Source organism: Oncorhynchus kisutch, linkage group LG19, assembly GCF_002021735.2.
Source record: "Oncorhynchus kisutch isolate 150728-3 linkage group LG19, Okis_V2, whole genome shotgun sequence".
Taxonomy (NCBI): Eukaryota; Metazoa; Chordata; class Actinopteri; order Salmoniformes; family Salmonidae; genus Oncorhynchus; species Oncorhynchus kisutch.
This window is the reverse complement of record NC_034192.2, coordinates 38,596,699-38,613,119: the sequence shown is the minus strand read 5'-3', so window position 1 is coordinate 38,613,119 and position 16,421 is coordinate 38,596,699. Positions and strand designations below refer to the sequence as shown.

Below are 16,421 nucleotides of genomic sequence, written 5' to 3'. Positions count from 1 at the left end.
TGGTTAGCGCACACTGCGCCCAGCCCGCCACAGGAGTCGCTGGTGCGCGATGAGACAAGGACACCCCTACCGACCAAGCCCTCCCTAACCCGGGCGACGCTAGGCCAATTGTGCGTCGCCCCACGGACCTCCCGGTCGCGGCCGGTTACGACAGAGTCATTGTAGGATTTTTAATGAATTTATTTGCAAATTATGGTGGAAAATAAGTATTTGGTCAATAACAAAAGTTTCTCAATACTTTGTTATATACCCTTTGTTGGCAATGACAGAGGTCAAATGTTTTCTGTAAGTCTTCAGAAGGTTTTCACACACTTTTTTGCCCCACTGTATACTCAATTAGTATTCGGTAGCATTGCCTTTAAATTGTTTAACTTCGTTCAAATGTTTCGGGTAGCCTTGCACAAGCTTCCCACAATAAGTTGGGTGAATTTTGGCCCATTCCTCCTGACAGAGCTGGTGTAACTGTCAGGTTTGTAGGCCTCCTTGCTCACACACACTTTTTCAGTTCTGCCCAAAACAATTCTATAGAATTGAGGTCAGGGCTTTGTGATGGCCACTCCAATACCTTGACAAATTTGCCACAACTTTGGAAAGTTGCTTGGGGTCACTGTCCATTTGGAAGACCCATTTGCAACCAAGCTTTAACTTCCTGACAGATGTCTTGAGATGTTGCTTCAATATATCCACAATTTTCCTACCTCATGATGCTATCTATTTTGATGAAGTGCACCAGTCCCTGCTGCAGCAAAGCAATACCACAACATGATGCTGCCACCCCGTGCTTCATGGTTGGGATGGATTTCTTCAGCTTGGAAGCCTCCCCCTTTTTCCTCCAAACATAACTATGGTCATTATGGCCAACCATTTCTATTTTTGTTTCATCAGACTAGAGGACATTTCTCCAAAAAGTACAATCTTTGTCCCCATGTGCAGTTGCAAACCGTAGTCTGGCTTTTTTATGGCGGTTTTGGAGCAGTGGCTTCTTCCTTGCTGAGTGGCCTTTCAGGTTATGTCGATATCAGACTCGTTTTACTGTAGATACTTTTGTACCCGTTTCCTCCAGCATCTTCACAGGGTCCTTTGCTGTTGATCTGGGATTGATTTGCACTTTTCGCACCAAAGTACGTTTATCTCTAGGAGACAGAACACATCTCCTTCCTGAGCGGTATGACGGCTGCGTGGTCCCGTGCTGTTTATAACTTGCGTACTATTGTTTGTACAGATGAACGTGGTACCTTCAGGAGTTTGAAAATTGCTCCCAAGGATGAACCAGACTTGTGAAGGTCTACAATTCTTTTTTCTGAGGTCTTGGCTGATTTCTTTTGATTTCCCCATGATGTCAAGCAGAAGCATGGAGTTTGAAGGTAGGCCTTGCAATACATCCACAGGTACCCCTCCAATTGACTCAAATGATGTGAATTAGACAATCAGAAGCAGTGACATCATTTTCTGGAATTTTCCAAGCTGTTTAAAAGGCACAGTCAACTAAAGTGTAAGTTGTATTAATTCTAAGTGAAATAATGTGTCTCTAAACAATTGTTGGAAAAATTACTTGTGTCATGCAAAGTAGATGTCCTAACCAACTTGCCAAAACTATAGTTTGTCAACAAGAAATGTGTGGAGTGGTTGAAAAACGAGTTTTAATGACTCCAACCTAAGTGTATGTAAACTTCCGACTTCAACTGTATGTATGTATACATCTTTCTTTACTTCATAGTTGAAGCGTATCAACTTCAAAACGGGCTACTCCTTGTGGAACTGTTGCAGATTTTGCCTCAGGGTTGCCAAAATCCTATTGCTCCCCATATCTTATTCTATTTTTATTTCACCTTTATTTAACCAGGTAGGCCAGTTGAGAACAAGTTCTCATTTACAACTACGACCTGGTCAAGATAATGCAAAGCAGTGCGACAAAAACAATAACACAGAGTAACAAACAAATAAATGTACAGTCAGTAACACAATAGAAAAAAAAATATAAAAATTATTGTATAGTGTGTGCAAATGTTGAAGAGTAGGGAGGTAGGAAATAAATAGGTGAAATAATGACCATTTAGCATTAACACTGGAGTGACAGATGTGCAGATGATGATGTGCAAGTAGAGATACTGGGGTGCAAAAGAGCAACAGGTTAAGTAATAATATGGGGATGAGGTAGTTGGGTGTGCTATTTGCAGATTGGCTGTGTACAGGTACAGTGATTGGTAAGGTGCTCTGACAGCTGATGCTTAAAATTAGAGAGGGAGATATAAGTCTCTAGGGCAAGTTGCTGAAGGGGGTGCTGTGATGTTGGCCGGGGTAGGGGTAGCCAGGTGGAAAGCATGGCCAGCCATAGAAAAATGCTTATTGAAATTATCGTAGATTATTGGTGGTGACAGTGTTTCCTATCCTCAGTGCAGTGGGGAGGAGGTGCTCTTATTCTCCATGGACTTTACAGTGTCCCAAAACTTTTTGGAATTAGTGCTACAGGAAGCAAATTTCTGCTTGAAAAAGCTAGCCTTAGCTTTCCTAACTGACTGTGTGCATTTTTTGGAATGGGGCATGCTTATTAAGATGGTTAGGAAAACACTTTTGAAGAGCAACCAGGCATCCTCTACTGACGGGATGAGGTCAATATCATTCCAGGATACCCGGGCCAGGTCGATTAGAAAGGCCTGCTCGCTGAAGTGTTTAAGGGAGCGTTTGACAGTGATGAGGGGTGGTCGTTTGACCGCAGACCCATTACGCACGCAGACAATGAGGCAGTGATCGCTGAGACTCTGGTTAAAGACAGCAGAGGTGTATTTAGAGGGCATGTTGGTCAGGACGATATCTACAAGCATGCCCATGGTTACAGATTTAGGGTTGTACCTGGTAGGTTCCTTGATAATTTGTGTGAGATTGAGGGCATCTAGCTTAGATTGTAGGACGGCTGGGGGTGTTAAGCATTTCCCAGTTTAGGTCACCTAACAGTATGAACTCTGAAGATAGATGGGGGGCGATCAATTCACATATGGTGTCCAGGGTACAGCTGGGGGCTGAAGGGGTCTTTTATATGTATGCATGCTGATGGACTTAACTGCTAAAACAGAATGCACCAGAGAGATTCATTTCAATATTCCTCCAGTTCTTACGCACTTGCAAGCAGGCCAATGCAAGCGGCCATGTTTTACATTTCTCATTTAATTTTTTCCCACCCTCTTTGAAATGGAGCCTAAACTACAAAAAGAGAGTCATATTTTGAGAACTAAAAGGTTGCTATGGCAAAGCGACTCACTTGTCCAGGTTTTCCAGTAGGGTGTGACAGAAGACGTTCAGGTAGCCTCCCTCCACCGCGTTGTGAGACACATCCAGCACAAACAGGTACACTGCAGGCTGAGGGGGACGCAGCTGGGGAGAACACATGCTTTACTCAAAACATTCAACCAGTTCACATCTGCAGTCTGACGTGTGTCTGATGGAGACCTGAGGGCAAACTGATTCTGGATGGATGAATACTAACCATGTAATCTGAAGAGGCTATGAACTCCACAGTGGAGTTCTGTACCTCTGGCCTCTTGTGGGGCTCTCCATACGAGCGGGTCACTGGGTTATACATAAACTCATCAGGAACTGAGGAGGAGAATATTTACATTCAGGTGATTTAGCAGATGTTACTGAACATCAGCATTTGGACAGTGCTGCCTTTGTACACCTATTGAATAGAGGGATCCGTACCATCGTTGACCCTGTAACAGAGATTGCATTTCCATCTCCTCTGATCCAGGAAGGAGACGAAGGGGTTAATGTAGGTGCGACAGGAGCGACATCTCACTATGGTGTTGGACGTGATCACTGGGAGTTGCTATGGAGAGAGAGAGAAAGTTATTTCTGAAAATTTGGTCTAAACTCTATATTTGATCTAACCTGCACCTGCAATATGCATCTTGTAAGAGTGGAATCCTTTCTGTAAACACCTTATGTCAACACCGACTGGCTTTTTGTACTTTTACCACTTTGCACTTCGACTAACCCTAAAACAATGTATTATTGCACCTCCTCATCCTCCATCTCAACCTGCATTGCCTCCTACTGTTCTGTTTCTGTACTCAGTTTAACTTCCTATGACAGAATTACAGTTTTATTTAGGGGGCATAGTATAGATCAACACTGAAAACCAGTCAATATAAATAGCCACTGACAAGTTTTCTAGGATATTCACTCAAATCCACTACATTTATTCTGTAGCAAATTGCCCTTTCGAGTTCATAGCTCCCTGAAATGTCAGTTCCTTACACCTATCCAATCCTCTCAGATCTACACCAGGAGTTAGGAGCCAGGGGATGTTTGTGGGCAGGGCCCTGGTTGTGTTCGGGTTGGATGTCTTACTGCGAGGTCTCTGAAGGGGTGCAGGAGCAGGCCTAGGGGAAGCCGGGCTTTATTCAGCAGGGCCTGGGTCTGGGGGATGTTGGTCAGGGTACACCTGAACGTGCTGTGGAGGCCAGAAAGAAGAGCGTTTAACACTGCCTTGCCAGACATGAGCTAATATATTTCATTGAGTTAGCGGAGACTATGGATGAACAATGCAGTACGTTTGAAAACAACAATGTTTCCAATATGTGTTTTGCTTGATCCTATCAATAAGCTTGGGAGACCTGTCATTCAAAGTGTTTCAGTTTATGCTGCATATTGTCAGTGAGTTTTGTGCTCAGATACCAGCATATTCTCAAACCCACAAACTCTCCCTCCCTCTTACTCCGGGCTGCAGTTGGCCTTCTTTAGGTCAGCGCTGAGGTTGGGTTCTGGGGCATCCAGGGGCTGGTGGGGCAGCAGGTTCCTCTCCTGCAGCAGGTTGACCGGCCGCAGCGCCTCCACCTCCAGCTCTGGTACACCGCTCAGTCCCCCGAGGGCCGCAGACAGCTGGGACATGTTAGGGAAGGGCTGCGTGGACAAATAGGATGCAGTTAGTCACACAGTAAAATGAGACAGGTAGATCATTACCACAAGGGTCCGGTGTGGAACAAAGATGAACATGATAGAAAGGAACGGATAAGAAATGTATTGACCAGTGGGGTAAAAAGTATTCAATTGTCATACTTAAAGAAAAGTAGACACCTGACTAGAAAATTTCTCAAGTAAAAGTGACCCAGTAAAATACTACTTGAGTAAGTTTAAAAATATTTGGTTTTAAATATAAAAACCAGACGGCACAAATTTCTTAAGATTGTTTAAAAAATATATTATTTAGGAATGTAGTGAAATAAAAGAAAAAGTTGACAAAAATATAAATAGTAAAGTACAGATAGCCCAAAACACCACTTAAGTAGTACTTTAAAGCATTTTTACTTAAGTAATTTACACCACTGGTATTGACTTAGTAGGCTAACTCCTTTTCATGTATTTCATGAGGGACCATATTAGAATGAGGAATATATAGTATTTTGATCATTTTAGCAATACACAACCAGGTGGGTTGCACCAGAACATCTTACCTGTGGCAAATGCTGATAGCCAGTTTGGTTGTACCCGCCGTGTGAGGGGGAGGAGTCTGTCCTGGAGACCGGCCTCTGCTGATATACTGGCTGATTGGGCATGTCGGCAGATGGTGGATTGGAGAACTCTGGAAATAAAGAGAGAAACATTCAAGTTTAAAGCATGTACCAATGGATAGCTGCCCGCTGAGCACATTTGGGACTGTGGTTGAGTGGAGATATGTGGCAGAAGAAATGTTAAATTGGATGACGGATCTGGCCTCAAGATGGGTTGTGTCAAATGTTTCAAATGCCTCCACAATGCAGAGTACATGTAGCATTGGATGTTAAGAGCTGAGTAAAGTATGTACCTGGGTAGCTGCCGCCTTCCAGGGAGTCGTAGCTGTTGGGCACCGGGGACGCACTGCCGGTGGTGGTTGAGGAACTATCCCCGCCTGAGAAAGGAGGGAGGTGAAGAACGAAACAGAGTTGTGAGGAGCTGTTGTCTTTCAACGGTTTAGTACAACTCTGCAGGGCCTTGGACATGCTGGCGGGAGAAAAATAACACATGAAAGCTGCTGAAATGGGTAGAGTGTCCGCACTGAGATTGGGAGTTGGATCTCCGGCCTAGTCATACCAAAAACTGTAAAAATGGAACTCAATGAGTCTTTGCATGGCACTCAGCATTAAGGAGATAGACTAGCCTCCTGTCAGGGGGTGTACTTGTACATCATGTTTACTTACGCTACAGAAACAGGAGATAGGCTCCGGCTCCTATGAGCCATTCCGGCTCGCACAAGCCAAGGCTACTTACTTATAGAGAAACAGACAGCAGTTATCATCATCATCTCCCTAGGCCGTGCACATACAGCCTTCCATCTCTTGAGTAATTGGGTCGAGGGGCTATGGGGCACTATGAGATGGTGCTTTTAAGTCTCAGCCACATGCACATCGGAGTTGATTAATCAAATTGGGCCAAATGGAAGGCTGTGACAGTGAACCAAGATAGCACTGCCTGCGCAGGCCAAGAGCTCATTGGATGAGCTCCAATTATCCCAGGCAGCTAAATCTGACTGCCACCCCACTGGATTAAGTGATCTGGATATTAGTGAAACTGGCTGGCTGGGGACACAAGGATGATATGATTGACATGCCCTTGTTCTCATATGAATTCATGTCATAACACAAAACAGCAAAAGGGTAGGCATAAACTAAAAATGTTGGCCAAGCAACAGAAAGAGACAGAATGATAAGGGACCTGATCAAACAGGACAAACATCTGCAACTTGAAAATGACAATGAAAATGATGGAATGATAGAGAGCGTTTGGAGTGTAAGATGGGGAGGAGGAGCACACCTTTAGCAGGAGGTGCTAGCGAGAGCTAGTGCTGACATGCCTAGGCCTCTACCCTTCTCCCGGCGGAGACCAGTGCCTGCTGGCCCACAGCAACAAGGGACCTGCTATATTTAAAAAGCTGTTAACCTCTAGCCAATTACACAAAACCCAAGGGTGGGACCCACCAGCACCCCTAGGACACTCATCAACACCTTCTTGTTGAAACACCGCATGTACAGTGCATGCTGATAACCAAAATGGGAAATGTAGTATAATAACATCGTTATCAGCATAACTATGTTAGGTGCTAAGATTAGAGGTTCCAAACAAAGTGTTGGCTAGTAACTGGCCCAGATAGGGAGCTACAGAAAAGTGTTTTTTTCCCCTTATCTAAATGCAAAACCAATCATGCAAAATCAATTGTTTTTCAGGAGGATGAAATTCTGAAATTGCAACGGGAAGAAAAATGCGCTTCTTAATTCAGAAACCAGTTGGATCAGTGCCTGTAATTGAAATGCAATCGTACCTAAATGGTTAGTGGGCGAGAGCTGAGAGGACATGATTGGACAGCACAAGAACGAGTGCGTAGCCTGCATGTCAAGAAGACTAAACCGATACTAAAACAACTCATTTGCTCTCAAACACTACACCTTACTCAAATGATTTCACTGATGAATCGAATTAAGCTTAATCAAGGCTTATCTTGATCAAGAAGAGGTTAAATGATCAGCACCTTTCTGACTGACATGCTTCACTGTGGTTTCAGTTACAATGAGCTTTCATCACTAACATCCATTATCTATTGGGTACACAGTGATAATGCTGGGAGAAGATGTGGCATAGCTGTTGAATGCATGGAGGCCGTCAAGTGGGCAGTACAGGGGGGCAGAGAAGCTGCTAGAGATGGGCGGAGGTGGCTTTGAGACATGAGTATGAATGCAAAGTGCCTGGGGTTGAAAGGAAAGTAAGTGCTGCATGGGTTGATGTGAGGGTCAGGTTAGTTGATGGTTATTGGAGTTGGGTTGGGAATAAAAGCTATAAGCAGACCTGCTTCCTCATCCTCCTCCTCCTCCTCATCAGAGCTGGATGACGAGGGGGCAACGTTGGCGGCGGCGTTGGCAGAGCTAGCGCCACTATTGGCTAAATATCCGTAGTGCATGCCTGTGGGGGGGTGGGAGAGGGTACAAAACAGAACAACCATCAACTATGTGGGGGGGGGGGGGGGGGGGGGGGGGGGGGTGAGGACAGAGCCAAAGGACTGAGTCCAGGAAATCTGTGTCTGTGTGGTGGGCACGTTGTTGAGGATGGTTGCGATTCTCCTGCAAAAACATCCCTACTCACTAGCTTCTACCACACAAACCAGGTTTTCATGCAAGCTTTTTATGCGAGTAAAGTACAAGTTTAAAAATGTGTCACGACAGGCCTGATGGAAACAGCAAATTTGGCAGTAAACTTTCCAAACGTCGACAAAACACAAGACAAGGTGGGATCTTTTTGTGTCAGTAAAATGAATAATGCGAGAAATGGTGATGGAAACGCTTATGAACAAATATTGATACAACCATCATATCAGATTTAAACTTGGAGTCACGCGATGACGTGGTAGTGGGAGGACAACACAACTCTGGAAAACATGCAGTTTAATAGGCTACAGATTAAAAAAATTATGAACTTCACAGGGTGGTGAAAGTGCACTGTGACAGGCTTGATGTTCCTTTCCAATAAATATGGAGGGTCTTATTCTGGTGACATAATGATCGATGCTTGGCTGCCATTTGATAAATGGCTCTTTTGTCCAGAATAATCTCATCATGTAGGCTATACCAACACTATCTGCCAGCTGTTGGCTTGAGCACACAATACCAGTGTAGGCACGTTCACTATAGAATTTTTTTTAAAATCACATTTATTTCAAAGTTGAACAAACTATACACAAAGACAACTTTTAACAATTTCCACTGAACATTTTACCAAAACTAGTTTAGTGGAAGAACTGTGCAGAATAACTGTAAAATCTCCCTCAGTTTTTAATGCGACCATGTTTTCTAAAAATGTATTTTCCACTATTTTCAAAAAAATATTTGCCCCGAATTAAGATTCAAACACGTCTGCAGAAAGAATGGGGTGGTATTAAACTACAGTAACTGAAGGTTTACGCCCGGTAACGGAATTACGGTAACAAAATTCCATCACGTGTACTTGATCTGTACTATACAAAAACGTATAATCATGGATATGAATGTCATTCTCCTCAGGTTTCAGCACTGCGCAGCACAGTAAAAGCACAGCAGATTACAGTACGATATACTGTACTGTATGTATTGCACTATCCAAACTTGTGAAACATACAGTACCTGTCAAAAGTTGACACACCTACTGATTCAAGGCTTTTTATTTATTTTTTACTACTGACTACATTGTAGAATAATACTGATGAAATAACACATATGGAATCATGTAGTAACCAAAAGTGTTAAACAAATCAAAATATATTTTATATTTTTCAAAGTAGCCACCCTTTGCCTTGATGACAGCTTTGAACACTACTGGCATTCTCTCAACCAGCTTCATGAGCTGTCACCTGGAATGCATTTCAATTAACAGGTGTGCCTTGTTAAAGTTAATTTGTGGAATTTCTTTCCATCTTAATGCGTTTGAGCCAATCAGTTGTGACAAGGTAGGGTTGGAATACAGAAGAAAGCCATATTTGGTAAAAGACTATGTCCATATTATGGCAAGAACAGCTCAAATAAGCAAAGAGAGTCCATCATTAATTTCAGACATGAAGTTCTGTCAATATGGAACATTTCAAGAACTTTGAATGCTTCTTCAAGTCCAGTCGCAAAAACCATCAAGCGCTAAGATGAAACTAGCTCTCATGAGGACCACCACAGGAAAGGAAGTCCCAGAGTTACCTCTGCTGAAGAGGAAAAGTTAATTATTAGTTAACAGCCTCAGAAATTGCAGAACAGATAAATGCTTCACAGAGTTCAAGTAACAGACACATCTCAACATCAAGTGTTCAGCGGAGACTGCATGACTCAGGCCTTCATGGTCGAATTGCTGCAAAGAAACCACTATTAAAGGACACAAATAAGAAAAGGCTTGCTTGGGCCAAGAAACGAGCAATGGACATTAGACCGGTGAAAATCTGTCCTTTGGTCGGATGAGTCCAAATTTGAGATTTTTGGTTCCAACCGCTGTGTCTTTGTGAGATGCAGAGTCGGTGAACGGATGACCTCTGCATGTGTGGTTCCCACCGTGAAGCATGGAGGAGGTGTGATGGTGCTTTGCTGCTGACACTGATTTATTTAGAATTCAAGGCACACTTAACCAGCATGGCTACAGCAGCATTCTACAGCGATATGCCATCCCATCTGGTTTGCGCTTAGTGGGACTATCATTTGTTTTTCAACAGGACAATGACCCAAAACAACTCCAGGTTGTGTAAGGGCTGAAGGAGAGTGATGGTACTGCATCAGATGACCTGGCCTCCACAATCACCCGACCTCAACTTGCTTTGAGGACAATACAGTGCCACTGACACGGCCCGCTACCAAAACCGGCGGGCTCTCCTTCACCGCAGCCAACGTGAGTAAAACATTTGAACATGTTAACCCTCGCAAGACTGCCGGGCCAGACAGCATCTCTAGCCACGTCCTCAGAGCATGTGCAGACCAGATGGCTGGTGTGTTTATGGACATATTCAATCAATCCCTATCCCAGTCTGCTGTTCCCACATGCTTCAAGAGGGCCACCATTGTTCCTGTTCCCAAGAAAGCGAAGGTAACTGAGCTAAATGACTATCGCCCCGTAGCAATCACTTCCGTCATCACGAAGTGCTTTGAGAGACTATTCAAGGACCATATCACCTCCACCCTACCTGACACCCTAGACCCACTCCAATTTACTTACCGCCCCAATAGGTCCACAGACGACGCAAACGCAATCACACTGCCCTAACCCATCTAGACAAGAGGAATACCTATGTAAGAATACTGTTCATCGATTAAAGCTCAGAATTTACCACCACAGTAACCTCCAAACTAGCCATTAAGCTCGAGACCCTGGGTCTCAACCCCACCCTGTGCAACTGGGTCCTGGACTTTCTGACGGGCTGCTCCCAGGTGGAGAGGGTAGGAAACAACATCTCCACCCCGCTGATCCTCAACACTGGGGCCCCACAAGGGTGCATTCTCAGCCCTCTCCTGTACACCCATGACTGCGTGGTCATGCATGCCTCCAACTCAATCATCAAGTTTGCAGACGACACAACAGTGTTAGGCTTGATTACCAACACCGACGAGACGGCCTACAGGGAGGAGGTGAGGGTCCTCGGAGGGTGGTGTCAGGAAAATAACCGCACACTCAACATCAACAAAACAAAGGAGATGATCGTGGACCTCAGGAAACAGCAGAGGGAACACCCCCCTATCGACGGAACAGTAGTGGAGAGGGTAGTAAGTTTTAAGTTCCTCGGCATACACATCACAGACAAACTGAAATGGTCCACCCACACAGACAGTGTGGTGAAGAAGGCACAACAGCACCTCTTCAACCTCAGGAGGCTGAAGAAATGTGGCTTGTCACCAAAAACACTCAAACTTTAACAGATGCACAATCGAGAGCTCTATCACCGCCTGGTACGGCAACTTCTCTGTCCACAACCGTAAGGCTCTCCAGAAGGCAGTGAGGTCTGCACAACACATCACCGGGGGCAAACTACCTACCCTCCAGGACACCTACACCACCCAATGTCACAGGAAGGCCAAAAAGATCATCAAGGACAAAAACCACCCGAGCCACTGCCTGTTCACCCCTCTATCATCCGAAAGGCGAAATCAGTACAGGTGCATCAAAGCTGGGACCGAGAGACTGAAAAACAGCTTCTATTTCAAGGCCATCAGACTGTTAAACAGCCATCACTAACATTGAGTGGCTGCTGCCAACATACTGACTCAAATCTCTACCCACTTTAATAATTAAAATTTGGATGTAATAAATGTATCAATAGTCACTTCAAACAATGCCACTTTATATAATGTTTACATACCCTACATTACTCATCTCATATGTATATACTGTACTCTATACCATCTACTACATGTTGCCTATGCCATTCAGCCATCGCTCATCCAAATATTAGATATGTACATATTCTTATTCATTCCTTTACACTTGTGTATTAGGTAGTTGTTGTGGAATTGTTAGATTACTTGTTAGATATTTCTGCATGGTCAGAACTAGAAGCACAAGCACTTCGCTACACTCTCATTAACATCTGCTAACCATGTGTATGTGACCAATAAAATTGTATTTGATTTGACCCAACTGAGACAGTTTGGGATGAGATGGACCTAGGACTGTTGCGGTCACCATATTACCGCCACACCGGCGGTCACGAGTATAATGTAAGAAACATGTAAGAATGCTAACGTTTAAGTTCCTTGCTCAGAACATGAGAACATATGAAAGCTGGTGGTTCCTTTTAACATGAGTCTTCAATATTCCCAGGTAAGAAGTTTTAGGTTGTAGTTATTATAGGAATTATAGGACTATTTCCCTCTATACCATTTGTATTTCATTAACCTTTGACTATTGGATCTTCTTATAGGCAATTTCGTATTGCCAGTGTAACAGTATAGCTTCTGTCCCTCTCCTCGCTCCTCCCTGGGCTCGAACCAGGAACACGGAGACAGCCACCCTCGAAGCAGCGTTACCCATGCAGAGCAAGGGGAACAACCACTCCAAGTCTCAGAGCGAGTGACGTTTGAAACGCTATTAGTGCGCACCCCGCTAACTAGCTAGCCATTTCACATCGGTTACACCAGCCTCATCTCGGGAGTTGATAGGCTTGAAGTCATAAACAGCGCAATGCTTGAAGTACAACGAAGAGCTGCTGGCAAAACGCACTAAAGTGCTGTTTGAATGAATGCTTACGAGCCTGCTACTGCCTACCACCGCTCAGTCAGATACTTGTATGCTCAGTCAGATTATATGCAACGCAGGAAACACTAGATAAACTAGTAATATCATCAACCACCTGTAGTTAACTAGTGATTATGATTGATTGATTGTTTTTTATAAGGTAAGTTTAATGCTAGCTAGCAACTTACCCTTGCTTACTGCATTCACGTAACAGGCACTCTCCTTGTGGAGTGCAATGAGAGGCAGATGGTTATAGCGTTGGACGAGTTAACTCTAAGGTTGCAAGATTGGATCCCCCGAGCTGACAGGGTGAAAATCTGTCATTCTGCCCCTGAACGAGGCAGTTAACCCACCATTCCTAGGCCGTCATTGAAAATAAGAATGTGTTCTTAACTGACTTGCCTAGTTAAATAAGGGTCTGTAAAAAATAAAATGTATATATATATTTGTTTTTAAACGGCCAAATCGGTTGTTATGAAAACTTGAAATCAGCCCGTCCGATTAATCGGTCGACCTCTAGTCACGAGTCATAAAGCAGTCAAATTCCACATGACTGTTTAGTCGCTAATTAGGCTTTTCCAAGCTCTGATGCTGCTGATGGTCATTAGTAGCCTACCAAACTTGCTAACTGTCTGGTACTCAGCACTCTATTGTCACTAATCACTCTGAAGTCAATGCAAATATATTCGAAAATCTAATCATACACTTCATGAGAGCCCATGAGCTCATGTTGCGCAACATTTATATAGGCTATGCAATTGCGGGAGAAAACGGAGTGATGGCCGCTAATAAAAAGACGAGGATCCATCAGCGTTCTATAGGCTAGACCTGCTATGTTAAATTCTCAACTTTCCTAATATTAAGCACATTGCTTATATTTACAACCGCAGTATAGCCAATTTGGTTGGCATGAAAATAAACCATGGGGAAAAGTGTCTTCCATTCGCTATTTAAGTGCATGTGTATTAGGTATGTATTTTTCCCGCTGCCCACGTGCATGATAATTGACACAGGTGCATGATAATGGTCCAATCTAAATCAAAACAAATTTCACACATTATTTAGTAAATGTAAAGACAATATTAAAATCAAGAATAGTCTGATAATAGTAGCCTGTCAATAATAGCCGGTCACTTATCAGTTGTGAATGATGCCCTTCATAAGAAAAAAAAAACGTTTTTTTTTGCTACTTTTTCTAATCACAGTCGCACATCTCATGTAGCCTAGCCCATAGGCCTATGTGTTTTAATACGGTTTGGATCACAACAAAGTGGCCAAAGAATTTCTTCAAGTTAAACACATTAATCCACTTTACAAGGGATGTTGAGCTTAACTGGCATATATAATCAACGCGTTGACTTTCGAGTTTGGGGAAGATCATTTCCACCATAAAAATGCACCTTTATAATAAATTGCATTTGCGGTCACTTTTGATAACGGTGTATTCCACTATTGGAACATTTGCATTTATAGCCTACTACTAATGTGCACATTTCTGCGCTTATAATGTGGAGAAATAGCCAAATAGTTTATAAACATTTTAAGCTAAACGTTCTGATCTGTTGCGTTAGCCATAATACATTAAAAAAAGGTTTGGGGATGCTAGTGGATGAATTAGTTTGGGATCTATCACATCCCACAACTGTCCCAGACTATGTTTGGAATATTTCTCTCTCGCACAGAATAGGGTAACTTTGTACTATGGGGGATAGTAGATTGACATAGGCTAGTGCTTTTACTGTTTGTTAGGACTACTCATCTTGTTGGTTGACGAAAAGTAAATGTGGACAGTTCTTCCAATATCTTCAATAAACACCTCGAAATTGGATAAGGACGTGCGATGTGTCTGTCTTCACTTGTAGCCTGTGAGAAAGACCTGATCAAGTGACGGAGAGCCATGTGAGTGAGAGGCGCTTCGGATTGCGCAGCACACTCAGGGACAAGGGCACAACGTAGCACTCCGGACTGCAAAAGGCATGGATTGTTTAGGGTGCATTACGGACACAAAGGGGATGCCGCCGTGAAATTCGATGCATTATCAAGTGCTTGTCAAATTGTGAATGAGAGACTATTGGAGCGTGTATAGCCTGTGCAAAAAAATAATAATTGGAGCTCATGCCTTTCAAGCAACTTTTTTCACCGTACAGCCTTACAATGTATTAAAAATCAAAAACATACAGCCCAACGTTTGCAGAACAACTAAAGTTAATAACTCTAAATTAAGCATATAGGAATACCTATTTCTTTGTTAACCTCACAGAATAGCCGCATGTGGGCACTCCCTCAAATCGTTTGGAGAATATATTTATATTTTATTCAACTTTGTTCAATTGTATTCTTCATGCTATAAAATAATGTCACGGAATTATAAGCAAATCTTGTCTGCTAAATGAACTAGTGTAGCCCACAGCCATTTAGCATATCCACATAGGGACAACTGATGGTATGCAATTCAATTCTTCTGAAATAGACTACATTTTCTTCATATCATGCTTCTTTAGACCGGTCTAAAATAAATCATGGATTTATTGTGAAGGTGTAGGCTATATTACATGGATTTATTCAACTTTTTAAAATGGCTTGTAGGCTGTGCGTGGAAGCCAGGAAATGCTAAATGGGTTTATGTTAATTAACGGTCTACTACCATGAGACCGACAGTTATTTGCTTAACAATCACCAGCTGACGAAATTTCGTGACCACCATAGCTCTAGTTGGACCGCAAAGTGAAGGAAAAGCAGCCAACAAGTGGTCAGCATTTGGGAACTCCTTCAAAAAGCATTCATCACGAAGCTGGTTGAGAGAATGCCAAGCGTGTGCACAGCTGGCTACTTTGAAGAATCTCAAATATAAAATATATTTTGATTTGTTTAACACTTTTTTTTTTTTAACTACATGATTCATAGTTTTGATGTCTTCACTACTATTCTACAATGTAGTAAAAAATAAAAACCCTTGAATGTGTAGGTGTGTCCTTTTGACCGATACTGTACGTCTATGATAGGTTAGGATTTGGTCCAGTACGGTCCGTCCGTGGACGTTAACATCAAAGCCAGGGTGGACCGACCAAATTGCAACTACTTTTCAACGTCCATGGGCGTCCAGTGTCGGTCAATGCTCAGTGTGTGAGGATGCTGGTTAAAGTAAATGGAAAAAGAGTGTTCTCATGGCTAGGTGTCAGTAAGAGCTGAGAGAGGTGACATTAACTGGAGAGCAAGAGATAGAGGGAGGGGTTGTCCAGACTCTGACAATTTCAACACTCTTGCTTTGACCACCAGACAACAAAAAGACAAAGAAAACAGTTATGAGCTGAACATAACAGTATGGCAGTGGAAGGGAGGCCAGTAGCAGGTGACCCAACTGTGGTTTGTGAATATTATGATTTCCCATTGTAGCCAATTAAATTGCAGTAATTCCGTTACTGATTTCAATGGTATCATCATTACCAATTTCGTAACAGATTTTTGGTAATGGAATTACATGGCACAAGGTAATATTTCTTAAACTTACAGATGGTAAACAATTTCTCCAGAACGAAATATAATTGCTGATATTAGTTAGCAGGGGTGTTTACATCAATATTAGTGTGTTTTGATGCATTTCTGATACATTTGACATATTTTTATCCAGAAATCAAAGCCTTTGCTTATGCCCAATTAAGATTGAAAATGGTTTTAAAAATGAATCTATGCCTTCACTTCTGAAAAACATACTCTTAACTTTCATTTGA

At 42.8% G+C, this 16,421-nt stretch overlaps 1 protein-coding gene across 5 annotated transcripts in view; it reads right to left on the bottom strand.

Moving 5' to 3' along the window:
* LOC109864805 (protein transport protein Sec24B-like) overlaps positions 1–16,421 on the bottom strand; it is a 33,334-nt gene that overhangs the window by 14,445 nt on the left and 2,468 nt on the right. For 3 of the 5 annotated variants that reach the window (XM_031798443.1, XM_031798441.1, XM_031798442.1), the window contains 8 exons: positions 7,813–7,926; positions 5,801–5,884; positions 5,451–5,578; positions 4,715–4,899; positions 4,348–4,450; positions 3,697–3,823; positions 3,482–3,591; positions 3,257–3,369 (listed from right to left, as the gene is read on the bottom strand). In XM_031798443.1, the coding sequence (XP_031654303.1) occupies positions 3,257–3,369; positions 3,482–3,591; positions 3,697–3,823; positions 4,348–4,450; positions 4,715–4,899; positions 5,451–5,578; positions 5,801–5,884; positions 7,813–7,926 (964 nt within the window). Of the gene's footprint in view, positions 1–3,256; positions 3,370–3,481; positions 3,592–3,696; positions 3,824–4,347; positions 4,451–4,714; positions 4,900–5,450; positions 5,579–5,800; positions 5,885–6,786; positions 6,893–7,812; positions 7,927–16,421 lie in introns of those variants that run through there. The other 2 variants (XM_031798445.1, XM_031798444.1) reach the window with 2 other exon arrangements.